The sequence below is a fragment of the Thunnus maccoyii genome, chromosome 2 (assembly GCF_910596095.1).
Source record: "Thunnus maccoyii chromosome 2, fThuMac1.1, whole genome shotgun sequence".
Taxonomy (NCBI): domain Eukaryota; kingdom Metazoa; phylum Chordata; class Actinopteri; order Scombriformes; family Scombridae; genus Thunnus; species Thunnus maccoyii.
The window spans coordinates 14,507,975-14,525,260 of NC_056534.1; the positions used below are offsets into that span (position 1 = coordinate 14,507,975).

At 38.4% G+C, this 17,286-nt stretch overlaps 2 protein-coding genes across 4 annotated transcripts in view; both read left to right on the plus strand.

The window, feature by feature from the left end:
• The window catches only part of gab1 (GRB2-associated binding protein 1), a 61,341-nt gene extending 53,620 nt beyond the window's left edge, over nucleotides 1-7,721 (plus strand). For 2 of the 3 annotated variants that reach the window (XM_042428931.1, XM_042428937.1), the window contains 5 exons: nucleotides 1,252-1,344; nucleotides 2,565-2,658; nucleotides 3,347-3,470; nucleotides 5,589-5,717; nucleotides 5,829-7,721. In XM_042428931.1, the coding sequence (XP_042284865.1) occupies nucleotides 1,252-1,344; nucleotides 2,565-2,658; nucleotides 3,347-3,470; nucleotides 5,589-5,717; nucleotides 5,829-5,987 (599 nt within the window). In that variant the 3' untranslated portion in view covers nucleotides 5,988-7,721. The remainder of the gene's footprint in view (nucleotides 1-1,251; nucleotides 1,345-2,564; nucleotides 2,659-3,346; nucleotides 3,471-5,588; nucleotides 5,718-5,828) is intronic. The other variant, XM_042428947.1, reaches the window with a different exon arrangement.
• Nucleotides 7,722-11,648: 3,927 nt separating this feature from the next.
• inpp4b (inositol polyphosphate-4-phosphatase type II B) overlaps nucleotides 11,649-17,286 on the plus strand; it is a 264,526-nt gene continuing 258,888 nt past the window's right edge. Inside the window, exon 1 of the mRNA XM_042425446.1 lies at nucleotides 11,649-11,807. The gene's annotated coding sequence lies outside the window, so the exon portion shown is untranslated. The remainder of the gene's footprint in view (nucleotides 11,808-17,286) is intronic.

The window sequence follows — 17,286 nt, forward strand, 5'->3', positions numbered from 1 at the left end:
GTTTTTCCATGTGTCCTTTACTTCTTCTGTCCCCATCTCCTCTTTGTTCTTTTTGTATTTATTCTAGCATTATCCACCACAGCATCTTACCATCTCTACCCTATTTGTTTTGGTTTTTCTCAGAGGAGAGCTAAAAGACACTATATTGACAAGTATGTGTCTTTAACAATGTTGCATACCCTCCAGATTTCTCTTCTGATGACGTCTCACTGATGTATTTTTATTTCATGTGAAGCATTTTGTGATTGATGATTTGAAAGGCACTAAATATAGGTTATTATTATAGTGTAGATCTAACCATCAGTTTTGTGCCATCTGCACGTCCCAGTTGCTGCAGGCTGCTTAGACCTGCTTGTATCTTTGTTTTAGAAATAGAACGTAGAGCAGATTGCAGCACAGTGAAGAAAGGCAATGTACAAAAAAGCTTTTGTAGAATATTCTGACTGAAACTGAAGGAAAGTAAACATTAGTGAGTAACATCACTATATTTACTCTTTAAACTCTACATTTAGCATACACATTTAACACATAAGTAGTATATCACACTGTCCTTTTCTTTGGATTTTTTTTTTATTATTTACCATGAGCCATGCAAAATTCATCTGTACTCTCCAAGCTAATTCAACTCACTATGTGCTGTGTTCATCTTCTGTGCACTTCTCTCTCTGCTTTGGTTGTTTCAGCTGTGTGATGTAAAGGCTTTGGCATCTGTGGTCAAGGCCAGCAAACGGCTCTTTCTTTATTAACACTCTGACATGTGATTCCACTGAAATTAATGATCTCAGTTTGAGATTGTGGCACATTAAGGTTTTTCGCTCTTGTCAGCACTGCAGAAAAAAAAAATGTTGTGATCCGTGTGTAAATATAAAAAGAGCTATGTGCCCTGTCAGTAAGTTATTTGTATGCGCTCTTCTCAACATGACATGATGTCTCGTTGTACTCTCAGTGCTTATACATGGCTCGTCGTGCATGCACAGCTGTGATGTCAGTCTTTGTGTGGGTAGCCGTGGTGCATGGAGTGAGGTGCATGTTGGGCAATATGGGTCTGCTGTTGTCATGACAATCATCCTCTTGATAACTGTGCTTCACAAAAAAAGGTGACTGGGTGTACGTGAGGGTTTAGCTCTGTTGTTCAGCACAGTCTTGTCTTTTGCTTTGCATGGCAGGGCAGTTGTTACAGTAGGGCTTAATTGTTGTGATCACCAAACTTATTTTTTTTTATAATAAGCAAAGTTTTCTTTCACCAATCAGGTCAGAGTCCTAAAATAATCAGATCAAAAGGTGTCGGTTTAGAGCGAACCGACTCTCAAACCGTAGGTGAATTCCCGAGGGGACGACGCAAGGGTAGGTACTCCTCACTGAACTGCCATTTGAAAACTTGCCATTCTTTGACCTGTTCAAACTCTACTTCATCTCGACTCTTTGCATGCTGTGAGTTAGTGTACTGTGGAACTTCTTTGGTTTTTCTCAGGCCTGTTGGTTCTGCTGGAGATTAACTGTGTGCAAACCAGATTCAATTAAACCATACGCAGATAGGTTTAAAAATGTGAACTGTGTGTCACAATTGTTGCATTAATCCAGTCTTATTATATTAAATCCCAGCAGGAGGTGGATGAGTCTGCACTTCATGCATGGTGGACTGCACTACAGTTTTAGAGCTCATGAACAGTCTTAACATAACCTTTAGAAATAAACTGTTACTACCACCTTACTTAAATATTCTCACATTCTGATATGACTGCCTATATCCAGTCAACCAAATACCATAACTTACTAACATTTCTCTTCCTAAATATTTGTTTTTGTGTTTTTGTTAAACATATTATGCTTCCAAAACACACATTCAGATGTAGCAGCCACAACAGAATTATTGTCACAAAAACAATATCTCTGGAAAGTAGTAGATAGCTCTTCAGGAGGAAATTGAACAATGATATAATCTAATGAAAGAGGGACTCACATAAACAAACCGTATCTATTCTCCTGCTCATACCAGCTACCTTCTGCTTAAAGTATGTGTTCCAAATCCTCTTGACAGCAGCTGTGTGTTATGAGCATCTATGGTGAACATCTATAGGGAGTTGCCATATTTGACCCTGATGACCATGCTGTTATACTGCCCACTATTTTGCAATATTGCACATAGGTCTCACCCTTTTCAGTTCACTACAATTCACTTTAAACAAGGCCCAGTTATGATAAAGTCAGCTTAGAAAATACTCAAAATATTTGAAAAATTGAAGTGAAAATGGGAAGAAAATGCAAGTGAGCTGCTGAATACTATTTAATTATCAATCACTTTTTGAATTTATTTTTATTTTTTGTAAAAGCTGAAAATAATGAACCCTATTTGTTTTGTTTACATCTACAGTAACATGTTTCCAGTCTTGGTCCTGGTCAACATTATATTAGAACTGACTTTATAGTATAAAAAACAAACTAAAACACAACACCATGAACACATCTCCACATTATTAGTAACTTTTCTGCTGTTGACTTTTGTCTTGTGTATATGTTGTTTAAATGTCTTAAGCAGTGACTGACTGGTGTGTACCTTGATTCAGGAAAACCTGCTCCATTGGAGATTAAACCATTGCCAGAATGGGAGGAGCCCTGTACGCCTGTCCGCTCGCCTGTCACACGGTCATTCGCTCGGGAGTAAGTGTCCTAAACGTTCTGCAGCATTTATAATTCTACATTTAGCTAACAACTAAGGGTGTGTTCACACTATTCTGCTCTCTGCTCAGGCCTGTTTTTACTTTCATAGTTGGAAGTCAAGTGAGAGTTGCCGTCTCAGAAGAGGCACTGAGCCTCGTTTCTCGTGAAGTGCTTATTAAAGTTGAGAAAAATGTAACTTCTTAGAGGAGCACAAGGCATGCGACATTGAAAAGAAATTGCTGCACTTCATCTCTTGGTGACTTAAGAGGCTGACGTTGTCATGGAAACGGTGTGCATTGACCTACCTGGGATTGATTTTACCAACACTAAATGATTTTTCTTCTTTTTTTTTAATAGGAAAAATGTTGTTTGGTGTGAACATGCCCTTTTGTAGAAGATGTAATTAACTAAAGAAGTAGGCACTAACACTTCATACATTACCGTAGTCACTTTGTGACCATAGTAGCACTGCTCATACAAACAGGTCTGGGATCTGCCTCAGAGCTACATTATTACTGAGTGCAGTTTGTTGGCTTATCTGGGATGAGGCTTGTGCTTAGTGCTGCAGGGACTCTTCTAGCCGCAGTGGTTTATAGCTGTGGCTGTTAATGTCTGTATGATATTTTGTGCTCACCAGAGACTGTATTTGCCTGGAAGTCGGTGTGTAAACATTGTGACTGCTGCTCAGTCTCTCTAGGTTTCCAATGCCAACGAGACCCCCGTCAGTGCATAGCACGGCCTCCAGCACTGACTCCGACGACTGTGATGAGCATTATGTATCCATGCTCTCTAATATGTCATCAGATGAACCAGTATGTAACACACAACAATCCTCTGACATAAGAAGTTGCATGATTACTTTTTTTCTCTTTACTTCTGAAATCACAAATAATTAAAGCTACAGAAAACATGTGATAAATGTCTACTTAGATTTTTTTATTGTAATATGTGATATTTTTGTATGGTTTCTTGAAACTACATCATTCAAATGGAATCTACAAAAACAGTTTTCACAACAGCTGCACCATGAATACAGTGGAGGATTCTGTATGAGAGACAGACAAACTTTCCAGGGTTAAACACAGCTCAACCTAGAATGTTAAGCTGTAATCGTTATACAGAAAGTCTTAGAAATGACATTTCCAGTCCTTGCTCCTCTCCCTATGCCATATATTAGTGTGGACAAATTACTGGTTGCTGCAGACGGACTCCTCGCCTTTTCGACTATTTTCTTTGCAGTTTGCTCTCGTCCTGCTGCTCTGCTTTCTTTTATTCTCTGTTTTTGTTCTTTTGTTTTTCAGGTATTGTGTTCTGTGAAAATTGCCTGTTTATTCTCAAATTACTACCTTTATTGTTGTCCCTAAGATCCCTTTTTGTTGTTCGTGCACGGGTTGAAATGGAATCAAGTTGAGATTTGGTCATTCAGTAATGCCTGCTGAAATGGGCACAATTGGCTTTTACTGCAATAATTTTTGAAAAATGATCCCGGATACATTATTTCTCTTACAGTTTGGGTATTAGATGTACCATTTTCCTATTTTTCTTGCTGTAACAGTTTGTTTACTTTTTTCCAACATTTGCTTTGATACTGTCTGCTGACTTCCCGTTCTTGCATCACTCATGTTAATTTCTTTCTCCCTAGTCCCTCATTTCTCTGGCTTCACCACGCTCTGGCTTCATCCATTTTTCTTTTTTTCCTGCATTTTGTTCTTGACCATCTGCTGTTCTCTTCTTTCCTTTTGTCACTGCTTCCTTCTCACTTTGTGTAGAGAGGAGTCCTTCTACTGCACTGTCCCCATCACCCCTGTAAAGAGGGAGGTGGAGGAACTTGACACCATAGAGGAGGTGAGCAGGGTTGCCAGGTTAGACGTGCATGGCCTGCCCTGTCAGAGCACCAAAGCTTGCCAGTTTCAGGTGTTGTCATTAGATCAGAAAGTATATAGAACAAACTTGACTGTGCTATTGTTAGTCCCCAACGCCACCCAGAAGCTGTGGCTTGGATACACATGCAGTGATTTTTAGATGCAAGTTACAGTACATCACTTTCCTTATAATTAGTGTTTCCTGTCACCATCCTAGTTCTATTAACTCCACCCCACATGTAGTTCAAGATTAACAATAGGTCCAAATGCATCTGTGTTGTCACAATACCAGAATTTAGATTTTTTTTTCTACCAAAACTTAAACTTTTCATCTTAGAAATTGATGATAAGAAATCATGGAAAAAAGGGAAAACACAAAGCATTGTCATTGTAGAAAAAAAAAGAAAAAGGAAAGCACCATAAACTCAACAAAGACACAAACATTCAACTCTTCCTTTTGAACAAGTACCAAAAAAACTTTTAAAGAATTCAAATAAAATGTATAGAAATCAAAGTTGCTTTTCATAAAGATGACTTTGATGCACCTAAAGCGCTAAGCATGTTGGTTTGGTGCCCATTTTTGTTAGCTGTATTAGTAGCTGTCAGAAATGGAACCAGCTAGAAGAAGTGATGTTCGCTGATGAAAAAAATCTATTATAAAGATTTAATGATAATCACCTTGACCTAAATGATCCCAGATTTAATTCATTTGTTACAGTTTTGTCAAGCAGTTCACATGGACTGTTCTTCAGTTTTAGTTTGAATTTTGTTGTGAAGTGTTTCAGTCTCTTTTTTACCTCTTACATGTTCCAATCCACAAGCCATTTACAACTGAATAAACACCCTTTGAAGCTGTTTTTGAATCCAATTTGAGCTTACAGAACATGCTTTGTTATAGTGCCAACTATTTGTTCAATCAAATAGCAGTAAAATCTCATGTTATTTAGCAGACATTTTGGTTATTGTGACAACACAAGAGTGTATTCAAATATGAGCTATGTTTCATTGTGACACTGCATCAGCATTCCTCTTCCATCAATTAAATTATTCTTTTTCTGGCTGATGTAGAACATGAAGCTTGGTCCACCCATGACTGCGGATGGTGGGAGCAGCCCGATGGTGAAGCCGAAGGGAGACAAACAGGTGGAGTACCTGGATTTGGATCTTGACTCTGGCAAGTCTACCCCACCTAGGAAGGTAGGAATCTGCTTTACCTACTCTCACACCTTAAATGACACACTCACACGATTACGTGAAATCATTTTGAAGTAATATCAAGACTGACTTATGTGTGCTTTCCCTCTCCAGATGAAAAGCAATGGAACTGGCATGGCAGCATCAGATGAGCGTGTTGACTATGTGGTTGTGGACCAGCAACGGACGCAGGCCCTCAAGAGTACCCGGGAGGCCTGGAATGATGGCCGCCAATCCACAGAGACAGACACACCATCCAAAGGACCCAAGTGACCATGTTGTCCCAATCACCCACCCTCCAAACCCCCAAACCACTGGGCCTTTTACACTGTTGTACTGTAGGCTCTGGTTTGTGCTCTGGGACGGTCCAGCTGTCATGTTCCACCTCAACGAGATCCTTAGTGTGTAGGGTTCAGTGGAGCTCCATAGCCACTCAACCGTCTTTAGTTTGCACTGCTGTCAAGCCTTGGACAGCACTGTATGTACAGTTGTAGGAAGGGGTGTGGGCCAGGAATAAGCTGTATGCATTATGAAAGCAGGTGGAATGACAGGACCTGTCTTTGGGGTTTGACTTAAGCAGACTCATGAACTTTGAACATTCACTGCCCCCTATATCGGATTCGTTTTTGTTCCCTGTTGTTTATCTTTCAAACAGCCTGTGGGTTGATCCAGAGTTAACATTTCCTTAAATTATAATGCTGTTTGATGTTGTTTTGGAGTGTACGTGAAATCACTTTAACATGATCACAATACTTTGTCAATGCGACACTTTACTAGTTAGCATAGCTGGTTAACAGTGTTGATTTCTCAGTATCTCCTGTTAGAGCAGGGTGAAGTTTTCTGTGGGTACTGATCACAGGTCAGGTTTACAATTTCTTCAATAATGACAGACGTTATAGTGGATGGTGGAAACTGGCCTTGATTATATACCCAAGGAAAAGTTTAAACTGGATCCCTAAGATAACCCAGTACGACAGAATTTCATAGAGAATCTTTGCTTTTTCCTTTCAATGCAAAGGCAGTTGAAATTGTTCATTTTACATGTAACCAAGTGCTCAATTTAAGCTTTGGATTCACTCAAGGTTTAATCCACTGAACATAATTTGATTTCCATTTACTTTGTAAGTGGAGATGCTTCAATCTGTTATAATGGAAGTGCAAAGACTGTACAAAAGTGTTATGTATATAAACAGGAAAAGTGTCCTTTATTTGTATGGAATATTAAGCGTGTTTGACTCGAAGGTATGTGGATTCTGCAGGGTAGAATCCTGTGCCCGTCTTAGCTGGTATCAGGACTTGTGATTAATGAATGCATTACTGTGAGTTTTTAAAAGAACGTGACAGGTTTTCTATAAGTTATGCAAAGGTATCAAACTTAGGGTAGAGAGAGAGAGAGAAAATCAGGTACTCTTTGTAAATGCATACTAATACAACTATCCATTTCTAATTTATTTCTCAAGTTATTTCATCAGGTGGATGTCCTGTCCACTTTTAGCTCAGTATTCTTGATTCATATGGATGAACATTTGCTAAAGCCTGTTTAAATGCTTAGTTTTACAGGCTCTGGTCAGTTAGTTTCACAAGTTCATTGATATTCCTCATTTCCCTCTCCTCTTAGGTTTAATTTATTTCAAATTGAACTGGCATACAGTTTTGGGAAATTGACTGCCTCGTGTAGTCAACTTGATACATCTTTTATAGACAGTGAAAAAGTCTTTATGTCTGCATAGATCTTTGCTTTACTAACCTGTGAACTCTCACTCAGAAGTCCCAAGCATGTGCTACCACAAGATAAAATCATTGCTGTACATATTTTGCCATCAATTAGATTAACATGTATCATTTGAAAAATGTGCCTACTAAGTCATCTTTATTCTACTTCACTCTTTCCTTATTGCAGTTTCACTGTGATATGGACTGCAAAGCTGATGATGCTTTATCTTTTTTAATGAATCTCGACAGAAAATGTAAATTTTAAAAGTGGACTAAATAAAATCCAGCCTCTTATGCGTGTGTTGTCTGTTGTCAATATGATCTACATTATGATTTGAAGGAATAGAGTGGGGGTTGGGGGAGGGGGGATCCATCCTAACAAGTGGGGTAGCCAAATGCTATTGGCATACTTGCAGCATACAGTGCAGTCTCTCCCATGCGACTGACTGTTTATGTCTCACATACACCCTGGATCCTCCCTTCTTCCTCTACAGTACAACCTCAGCATCCTGTTTCCCATGAGAGCTCCCCCACAGTTCCCTCCTGTCATTTTCTCCACTTACACAGCTACTTCACTTATACAAAAAACTGTTCCGTTAATGAAAATAACCTTGTTTATGTGAACTGTGCTGCTCCATCCCCAACTTTATGTCAACCTCCTCCAGCAAATGATTTCATAGCGCTTCATATGTTGAATGTTAGGTCAGCTAAACCCTCCATCGACCCTTACTGGGTGAAAGATGTGGCTCCAATCCTAGTCCTCAGATCATTCTGCCCTCTGACATTGTGTCAGTAGTCTCAACCCCATCAATGTACTTACAAATTCTAGACCTGCTGTATTAGAGAACCCACCCCCTTCTGAACTCCTCTGTAGATTTCAACAAGAGAAAGGGACTTGGGCAGATGCATATCAACATTCGTAGTATTATGAAAAAGATGGATTACATTAACATTTGTATTTTTAACAACAATCTTGACATTTTAGTCCTTTCAGAAACTTAGTTCAAAAGTCAATTGGAGATGATTATATTAGATTAAATGGCTACAATTTATTTAGATGTGATAGGCTTACTGAGGGTGGAGGTTTAGCAATTTATGTCAGAAATAACATCAAAGCAGCCAAGTTAGTTAGTGTGTCTATCCCAAAATGATATGAACTATTAATGTTGAATGTAGAATTAAGTCAAAATGCTGTTCACTGTTGTTGGTACATATTTCCCGCCCTCTGCCCCTTTAGAGGTGGTTGCTGATTATTTTTGAGAATTTAACCCCTTTCAAGACTTCAGAAGTGACTGTTATGGGAGATCTTAAGTTAAATTGGATATCCACAGACTCATGACCATCTAAAGTTCATCTGTGCTGATCTTGGGCTTACTTAACTGATCTCTGATCCTACTTGTCCAAATTTTAAGGACCCAAATCAACCTTAAAATATCATCCCCATAAGTATTCTTCCAGTGGTGTACCTCTGCTAGATATAAGTGATCAATCCAAAACTCAGAATGCTGTCAAGAGAAACTTAAGGAATTTTAATGAACAAGCCTTTTTATATGATCTCCATCACAGCAACCTCTCTCATTCAATAGAAACCCGGATGTCGAATTAGCATCAGATAATTTTTCAAATATCTTCAATTCAGAAGTTAATAAACATGCTCCATTCAACAAATTAAGAATAAAAGATAGGTCCAGTCCCTGGTTTACCTCTGAAATCTGTTCCGGGTAAGAAACAAAATGTGGGACCTAGCTAGACATTCTGGAGACCCCTTCCACTGGCTTGCCTTCAGACAGCTAAGAAATAAATGCACCTCCTCAATGTGAAAAGCTTAATCTATTTATCACTTAACTTCTATTTCCAGCTCTTGGTCAAATCCATCTACATTTTGGAAAGTAGTAAACTCTACTAAAAACGTTTTCTCTCTGCCCATTCATGCCAATTCCAAAAATGTCATATTGACAGAGGAAAAAGAAATATTTACAGCTTTTAACAAACATTTTGTTGCAGCTGGCCACATTTTTGAAAACAATTGTATGGGATCAGCCAATTCTGCAAATATATTTATTAATTATGATAGTTCTGTAGGGCTGCCTCTTTCTGACAATGATAATTCTGTACATTGTAATTACTGAAGCTCTTCTAGCCATTGATTCAAAGAAATAAACTGAAGAGGACAACTTGCACCCTTTTCTTCTCAAGCTCTCTGCCCCCATAATCTCAGAGCATAAAACACTAAATTAATTATTTTAACTGCCACAATTCCTAAAGAATGGAAGTCAGCTCATGTTTTACTTTTGCACAAGGGAGGAGAAAAATGTGACCTAAATAACTACCGTACCATATTTCAAAACTGTCTTGTCTGGCTAAAACCCCTGAATCATTAGTAAATAATCAACTGAAGTCATTCTCAAGTAGATAGTCTGTATTAACCCCCCACCAATCCGGCTACAGAACAGATCATAGAACCATCTCTTCTACTTCCCTAATTTTAAATGATATTGTGTCAGCTGTAGACAACAGGAAGCACTGTGCTGCTCTTTTTGTTGAGTTATCAATAGCCTTTGATACGGTTGACCATTCTCGCCTCCCCACAAATGTCTGTAGATGGTTCAACAATTACCTCTCTGACAGACAACAGTGCGTAAAAGTGGGTAATGTTAGATCAGAGTTTATACAATAACAAAAGGCATCCCACAAGATTCAATATTAGGACTAGTCCTGTTCGCTATTTATATTAATGCTATAGTCTTGTCTTTGCAAACCTGTGATGTCCACCTTTATGCAAATTAAACTATTTTATGCTGTTGGGCTGACTATAAAATCAGCTGTTGAAAACCTGCAGCTTTTTCTCAGTGCTTGGCAAGGTGCACTTATAGATCTCGAACTTGTATTAAATGCCAATAAAACAAAATTTATGCTGTTCTCCAGAGTCAGACATTGATGAGGACATTGATCTCCAAATCTGCACTTTAAATGGTGCAGTCATTGAAAGAGTCCCACATTATAAATATTTAGGCATCTGGATTGATGATAAATTCACCTTCAAACCACATATTGATGCACTAATAAAAAAATTAAGAACATAGCTTGGTGTTTTTTTTATATATAAACAAGTCTTGTTTCCCCATGTTTTGTATATAGAAGATTATGGAAGCAATCTTTCTTTCAGTGCTACATTATGGTGATGTGATTTACAGACATGTGGCAATCTTCACTCCAATGACCCTAAATGCTGTACCCTTAGATTAGCCCTTAGATTTACAACTGGAGACCTCTATGGTACACATCACTGTATTCTTTATCAAAAAAATGGGTTGGCCTTCTCTTTCCATTAGAAGAGACCAGCATTTGTTTCTAGTGCTGCAGATTCCTAGAATTAACACTGGTCTGGGAAAGACTGCTTTAAGTTTTTGCACCGTACATTTGGAATGAATTACAGTGTATTTTGAGGCTTCAAATAAAAGTTTATATATAAGGTTAAGGTTAATATATCATATAAATCATAGATAGAAAAATTGATGATACCAGTCCACATGCAAACAGACTTGCACACACACCCTCAGTTCCTAGATCGTAGTTTTAGTGTCTCCATGAACAGCCTGGATAATCTTTCAAGGTTTTCTTGCCATACTTGAAGATGAAAAAAATCCTGTACTCATTCCAGTATAATCATTTCCAAGTATTAAATCTAATTTCCCATAGCCAAAGTGAATATTGTCCCAGTTCTTGCATTTAGGCTTTTGTAAAGATTTCTATCCAGCTGGAACTGAGGTATTTAGACTCCTGCACAATGAAGATTTTTAATAGCCTTCCAAAGAAGAATGGCAGCTGGAAGTGATCCATGATTTTTATTTACAGTGTAAGACAAATATGACATTAGGGAAAATAATATTGTTTTATATGTAATCCCCACAGATAAATGAACCTGATTACAAAACTTGTAACTGACCCTATATAAGTTGTTAATGTTCTTAATTCCACCAGTGCTTTTCCTGCTTGACAAGTCAAAACTACTGGTAAAAAAAATACAATAAATACAAATATAAATACAATACATAAAAATAAAAACAAACAAACAATAAATAAATATTATAAACAATAAATAAAACATTTTATTGTTCTTTTTTATACTCAGGATGTCACAGACACCAAATAATACAACTTCTTCTAGTAACTTAACCAGGATAGACCCTTTTCACGGCAGAAGTTAAGAGCAAGCAGGAAATATGGTCACTTCCGCCTGCCATCTTGGTGCAATTTGGTTGCAGCCAGCACTTGATAAATGGGTTTAAAATATTCTGCATTATGCAGCAGAGGCATTATTTTTTGTTCCATTTGCATTCAAGAGTCTTTAAGGAATCGTAATATGTCTTCAAAACAGAGGTAAGTGTTGTTAAACGGCCTGCGGGGTGTTTCAAATTTTGCCATGTTGCTAAATTGCCATTAATGATAACTTACTGCATTTATGAGAAATAACTGCAGGCGGTTCCGTTAACTTACCTGTCACACAAAAACATAAGACACAAACTGTATGTCCGTCTTCATAACACAACCCTTTGTCATACATTTTGTTATGTTTAGGGTCGTTATTTGCTAATTAGCTAATGACGAACAATGACCACTTGGTTGAGCATAAAACTTCATTCTTGACCGTGGAAGTAACTTTTAGCCGTTAACTAGCTAATGATAGTTTGACAAAATTACCTTAAAATATTTGTATTTTTATTTTATTTTTGTAAAATGACTAATTCATTTTCACTTCCAGGAAAGCAGTACAGGGGTGTCTCTCTTATCTTTGTGTTTCGACCTTTGACTTCATGAATATTTATTTCCACCGCCCGTTAAAGCACTTAACCTAGAAATTAATTGTGGTTGTATCAGTATGTGTATGGCTGTTGACCGTTAGCTGTTGTGTCATTCATTGGCTTTATATTATATTAACTTCTTTTTCTTCCTCCTGGGCTTGAAGCGTTTTTAAAGTCTTGTTTTCTTCGTCACCATCCAGTGAGCAGGCTGTGTTCAAGCACAATGCTATAACCTCGGCTCAGTACACTGACTTTTCAACCACAAACAGCCGGTGACAACAAACAAACCCACTGTGTGTGTGTGTGTATGTGTGTGTGTGTGTGTGTGTGTGTTGGTCTGACTTGTATGCTTTCAGGGACACATTTCAGACTAAAGACCAGTTAATTGGGGGCGACTTGTCCAATTGGGGACAAAAGCTCTGTACCCAATTGGGAAAAGGCTGAGTTTTGGGTCGGAGGTTATGGTTAAGGTTAGGCTAAGTCTCCAGGAAATTAATGTAAGTCTATATAATGTCCCCAAAAGCGACCTAAGTCAGTGGTTCTCAAACTTTTTCAGGTCAAGGACCCCTAAACTGACACAAATTAGACCACGGACCCCATTTGATAAGATTTTCGCTTTTAGATGTTTTATTACAGGAGGTGTATGAAACCAATAACCAAGTAGTCACACATTCTGCTATTGTGTTACTTATGGGTGAAATTATAGTGAAAATAAATTATTCCCTTTTTTGCTGCTGACACCCTGGAACCCCCTCAAAGACCCCTGGGTGTCCCTGGACCCCACTTTGAAAACCACTGACCCAAGTAAACGTGTGTGTGTGTATATGAAAGTGTTGCCTTTCAGTGTTTATGTGAGTGGGAGAATGTGAGCAATGTTGTGACATTCTTCCATGAGTCAATTATTCTCAAAGGGACATTTTTTTTGGAAGGTTGGGAGGTAGGAAGTTGAGCTTGAAGGTTAATCTTTGACCTTGCAGCTTGACCAAAAAAAAAAAAAGAAATCTCAACACAAGACCACTTTTGTTACTTGTTTCAGAAGCTTAGTTAGTAAACTGAGCAGCTCCATCCACAAGATGAGAATGGTAAACCGAAATCTTGCCGAAGGTCCCAAAGAAAACCCAGAATAGCAATTTATAGCTCTGCTCAAAACCCCAACCTTTCACTCATTCCTTGTTTTTAGTTTTAACTGGAGTGACCACTAGATGGAGCTGTTGTTTGAACAATATGACAATTTGAATATAGCTCTCCTCTGCCTGTGTCCTTTCCCTCAGCCCACACCCCTCCAGTGCAGTCACTTCTCCTGACATCCTCCTTTTTAAGGCTCTGCAGTGCTGTGGGAGCAAATAATATATAGAGCCACTCTACCATGAACTTCACAGGCCAAGGTGCTGCCCTCCTGGATTGCTGCAATAAGGCTCTTGACTACTAAATGCCCTGAAATCCACTAGTTTGTAATTTAGATGCATTTTTTGACTTATTTTCATGAGGACATTCAGTAAGTAAATTCCATTACTTATGTAATGGATGGTTGCTATACTGGCAGGGTGCTTGACAGAGTTTCCTCAAGGGTCACCATCAGGGTGATTTGTGGTTTGAGTATTACCTCTGCATTGACCTTCAGTTTATTTTTGACTATTGATAAGCATAGCTAAATATTCCCTTAATTATGCTTTCTTTCTAAAGTGCTACCCTTCACCACACCTTTGTGCAAATCTGTGTGTCAGAATGTGCAGCAGCAGCTTCAGTCCTCCACCTGGGTTTGCACAGGGGTGCGTTCAGGCACAGTATTGAGTGTAGGTCACCTGCGTTTTGGCAGCGCTCAGTGCCCAACACATTATCACTGAGTGAAACGCAAGCCAATCCGTGACCTGTGTAGAGTGCTGTATTGATTTAAATGGAAGCGTCAGATGCATGGCAGACAGACAATTGAAAAACATGGCTAAAACACTTTCTGTGTAGACAAGCTGTTACGTTCAATGTACACAGGATCCAGCTGCGTCATGTTTTAGCTCTGTCACAGCTGCCAAAGATAACCTGCTGCCATTCTAGCTGGAATGTCTTCACACATAGCTCTTTTCCCTGCTCTGATATCTATACATGCTGGATCTAGCAGCAGCTTCTCTGAAGCGTGACATTCACATGTGAATGTATACAAATGCCTGTATTTACTGGCAATTGTCTTAAAATACATTTTAAATTATGCATTTCATTTGTTTCTTTGTCTACTCACATACACAGCAAAACTTGAAAAAGAGGAGAAAAGCAAGTGAGGGAGGCCTACTGTGTTATAATGAAGCTGAATTCATGATAGACTCATTTACACATTTTTAGCAAGTATGAAATTTAATCGTGGCTCATAAATACTATGTTCGCCCTCAGACACCACCGAGCTGCAGATAAAATAATTATTTTATGGTCACGACATCGTCATACAAAATAAACAAAAATACAGGTTAATGACAGCATCTGTGAGGTGAAATTGGCTGTATTAACATTTTAAATGAGTGATGACAGATACACATTTGCAGCCCACATCTAAATTAGCTGCAAATGTGTATTTTTGCTTGGAAAAAACACAAAAATTATGTATTATGGGTGCTAAAGAACAGATGCTCTGCTTCTGAATTGTTTCCAGTGGACACTGAAACGGCGACAGAGTCGTGACTGAGCTGAAATTCCTGAGTGGATTTCAGATATTACTCTCTTTGTTGGAAGATAAATAAGGGTGAGCAACTGAGACCTGCAATTAAAATAGCACACGTAAACAGCAGTCATTTTATCATAGATCACAAAAAAACATACTTTGATCGGGGATCTGAAGCCCTTTTCATCTCTTGTATGGTTTATGACATGAAAATGTTTAATAACCTGTACAAGTGTACATGAGCATGCATGTATGCGTAGTTTGTAGTGTTATCTACAAGGTCAGACCCATTTTAACATTGATATTGGTGATATTGTGGTGATATATGCCTATTTTTTTTCCTCTACTTGATAAGATTTGAAACCTCACTAATGTAAAACTCCCTCAGGTAGCTGATTATCATAGATTTATGGATTCAGTACAGGCCTCCAATTGACTCAAATGTAACATATGGGCTGACTGGCTTCACAATCATATCTAATCCCATAAATCTGTAGTACTCAACATTATGAGATATACTCCATCCTATATAAGTCTGTCTTTCATCGCACTGGCTGTAAGTAACCTTTAATCGCTGTGCAAATAACCTAATTAAAGCAAATGTCATTGTCATATTGGGATAGGATTATAATTCCTACTGTGACATGCAGGAGATTGTAAAATGTTGCCATGGGGTGGCTTCATGCTTTGTTCAAATGGAATTTTTAAAGATGTCCCGTCACTTCGTCAGATGTGGCTGATAGGATGACAGGTTACCATATGACAGTTGACAGGTTTTGACTCATTTTCTTTTTAAATTGCTCCTTTTTCAGTGTTCATATGAACGGCTGGTTTGCATGTTTGATGTGTGAGAACTAGATTACTGATGATGTCATCATCCCGGTCTCTGCCAGACTTATTTTAATTTTATGCTTGACCATGGGGACGAAGATGAAGATCATCCCCTTCATCTGTCAACATGTTTCTAGACTTCAAAAACGTGGAACTTACTGCATTCACATACCTATTTATATGAAATTATACTCTGTTTTACAGCCATTTCAGCTATAATATAAAATATGGCTTCAACTAATGAATACTTTAAATATCAAATAATCAGCCAATTATTTCATAGATCCATTGATTCATTGTTTTGTCTATAAAATGTCATAGATATTTGACAGTTTACTATTATGTATAACACAAATGCTTCAAATCCTCACATTTGAGAAGCTGCAACCAGAAAATGATGTAATTTTTGCTTAAAAAATGACTAAAACGATTATTCAGTTATCAAAATAGTTGCCAATTGACCTTCTGTTGATCGACTAATAGATGAATCGATTAATTATTGCAGCTCCAATGTAACACTTCTGTTATTCTTCCTCTGAAACAACATTATAAGTGATAGAAATGGAAAGGAAAGACCATAACTGTATTTCCAAGAAACTATACGCCACATGACAAATGCAGCCATTTCAGCTTTTGTATTTATATCTCGTTTAGCATATGCAGATGTGTTACGTCTGATAACACATCAAACAGTTTATCCTTCTTTCTGTTAAAAGCTTAAAGCTGTTTTGTTGGAAGAAAAGCATCTTAATCGCTATCTGCGGTGTCATAACGAGGGAATATTTGACATTAAAGTACGACTTGAGCCTGCTCTGTTTACACGTGTGCCTCAACCTGCACGGCCGTAGCTGTGTGATGGTGCAGCCTGGGGACTCTCTATGCGGTAACTTTGGCAGTGTGTGAGTAATGGAGCTGGGAGAGAGTCTCTGGCTTCTTAACAGGGCCAACAGAATAATTATGAGGCGAGCTGAGAGGCTGTTCCTGGGCAGCAGGGAGCCTGTGAGCTTTACTGGGTCTAGCCAGTCCTCTTGGACCTCTGCCTGGACTGATGGGAGCAGCCTGTAAGGTGGCCTGGGGTGCTGTCTCGTGGGGCCACTTACAGTGGTATACATGTCCAGGGACAGCTGTGGTGTGTTTTGTCCCAAATGTGGGTGGGAACAATGCCATAGTAAACCATGTATGAATTTTTCCAAACCAATTTAAGGAACTATGTAGATGTTGCTCAGCGGTGGTGATTTGAATGAGAAATTGCAACGGTGCTCTTGTCAACAAAATCCTACTAACGACAGGCCTGGTTAATTAATACTTTAATACATTAGTATAAGTGAAAAGTCAGCACTGTAGACTTCAGTAAATAATGCAGATGCATGTCATATTAATGGGGAACACATTGCAAGTGTTGAAAATGAACATTCCTCAGGAGACAAGTTTGCCCTAGTAGGCATAATTGGGCTGGCAGTGCAATTAATAGATGGGGTAGTGGCAGCTGCATGTGTCCTCTGCTGAATACAGTTGGAACTAGGGCATGACCGATACAAATAATGATTATCTGAGAGTTAAAAAAAAAAGAAAAGATAACGAT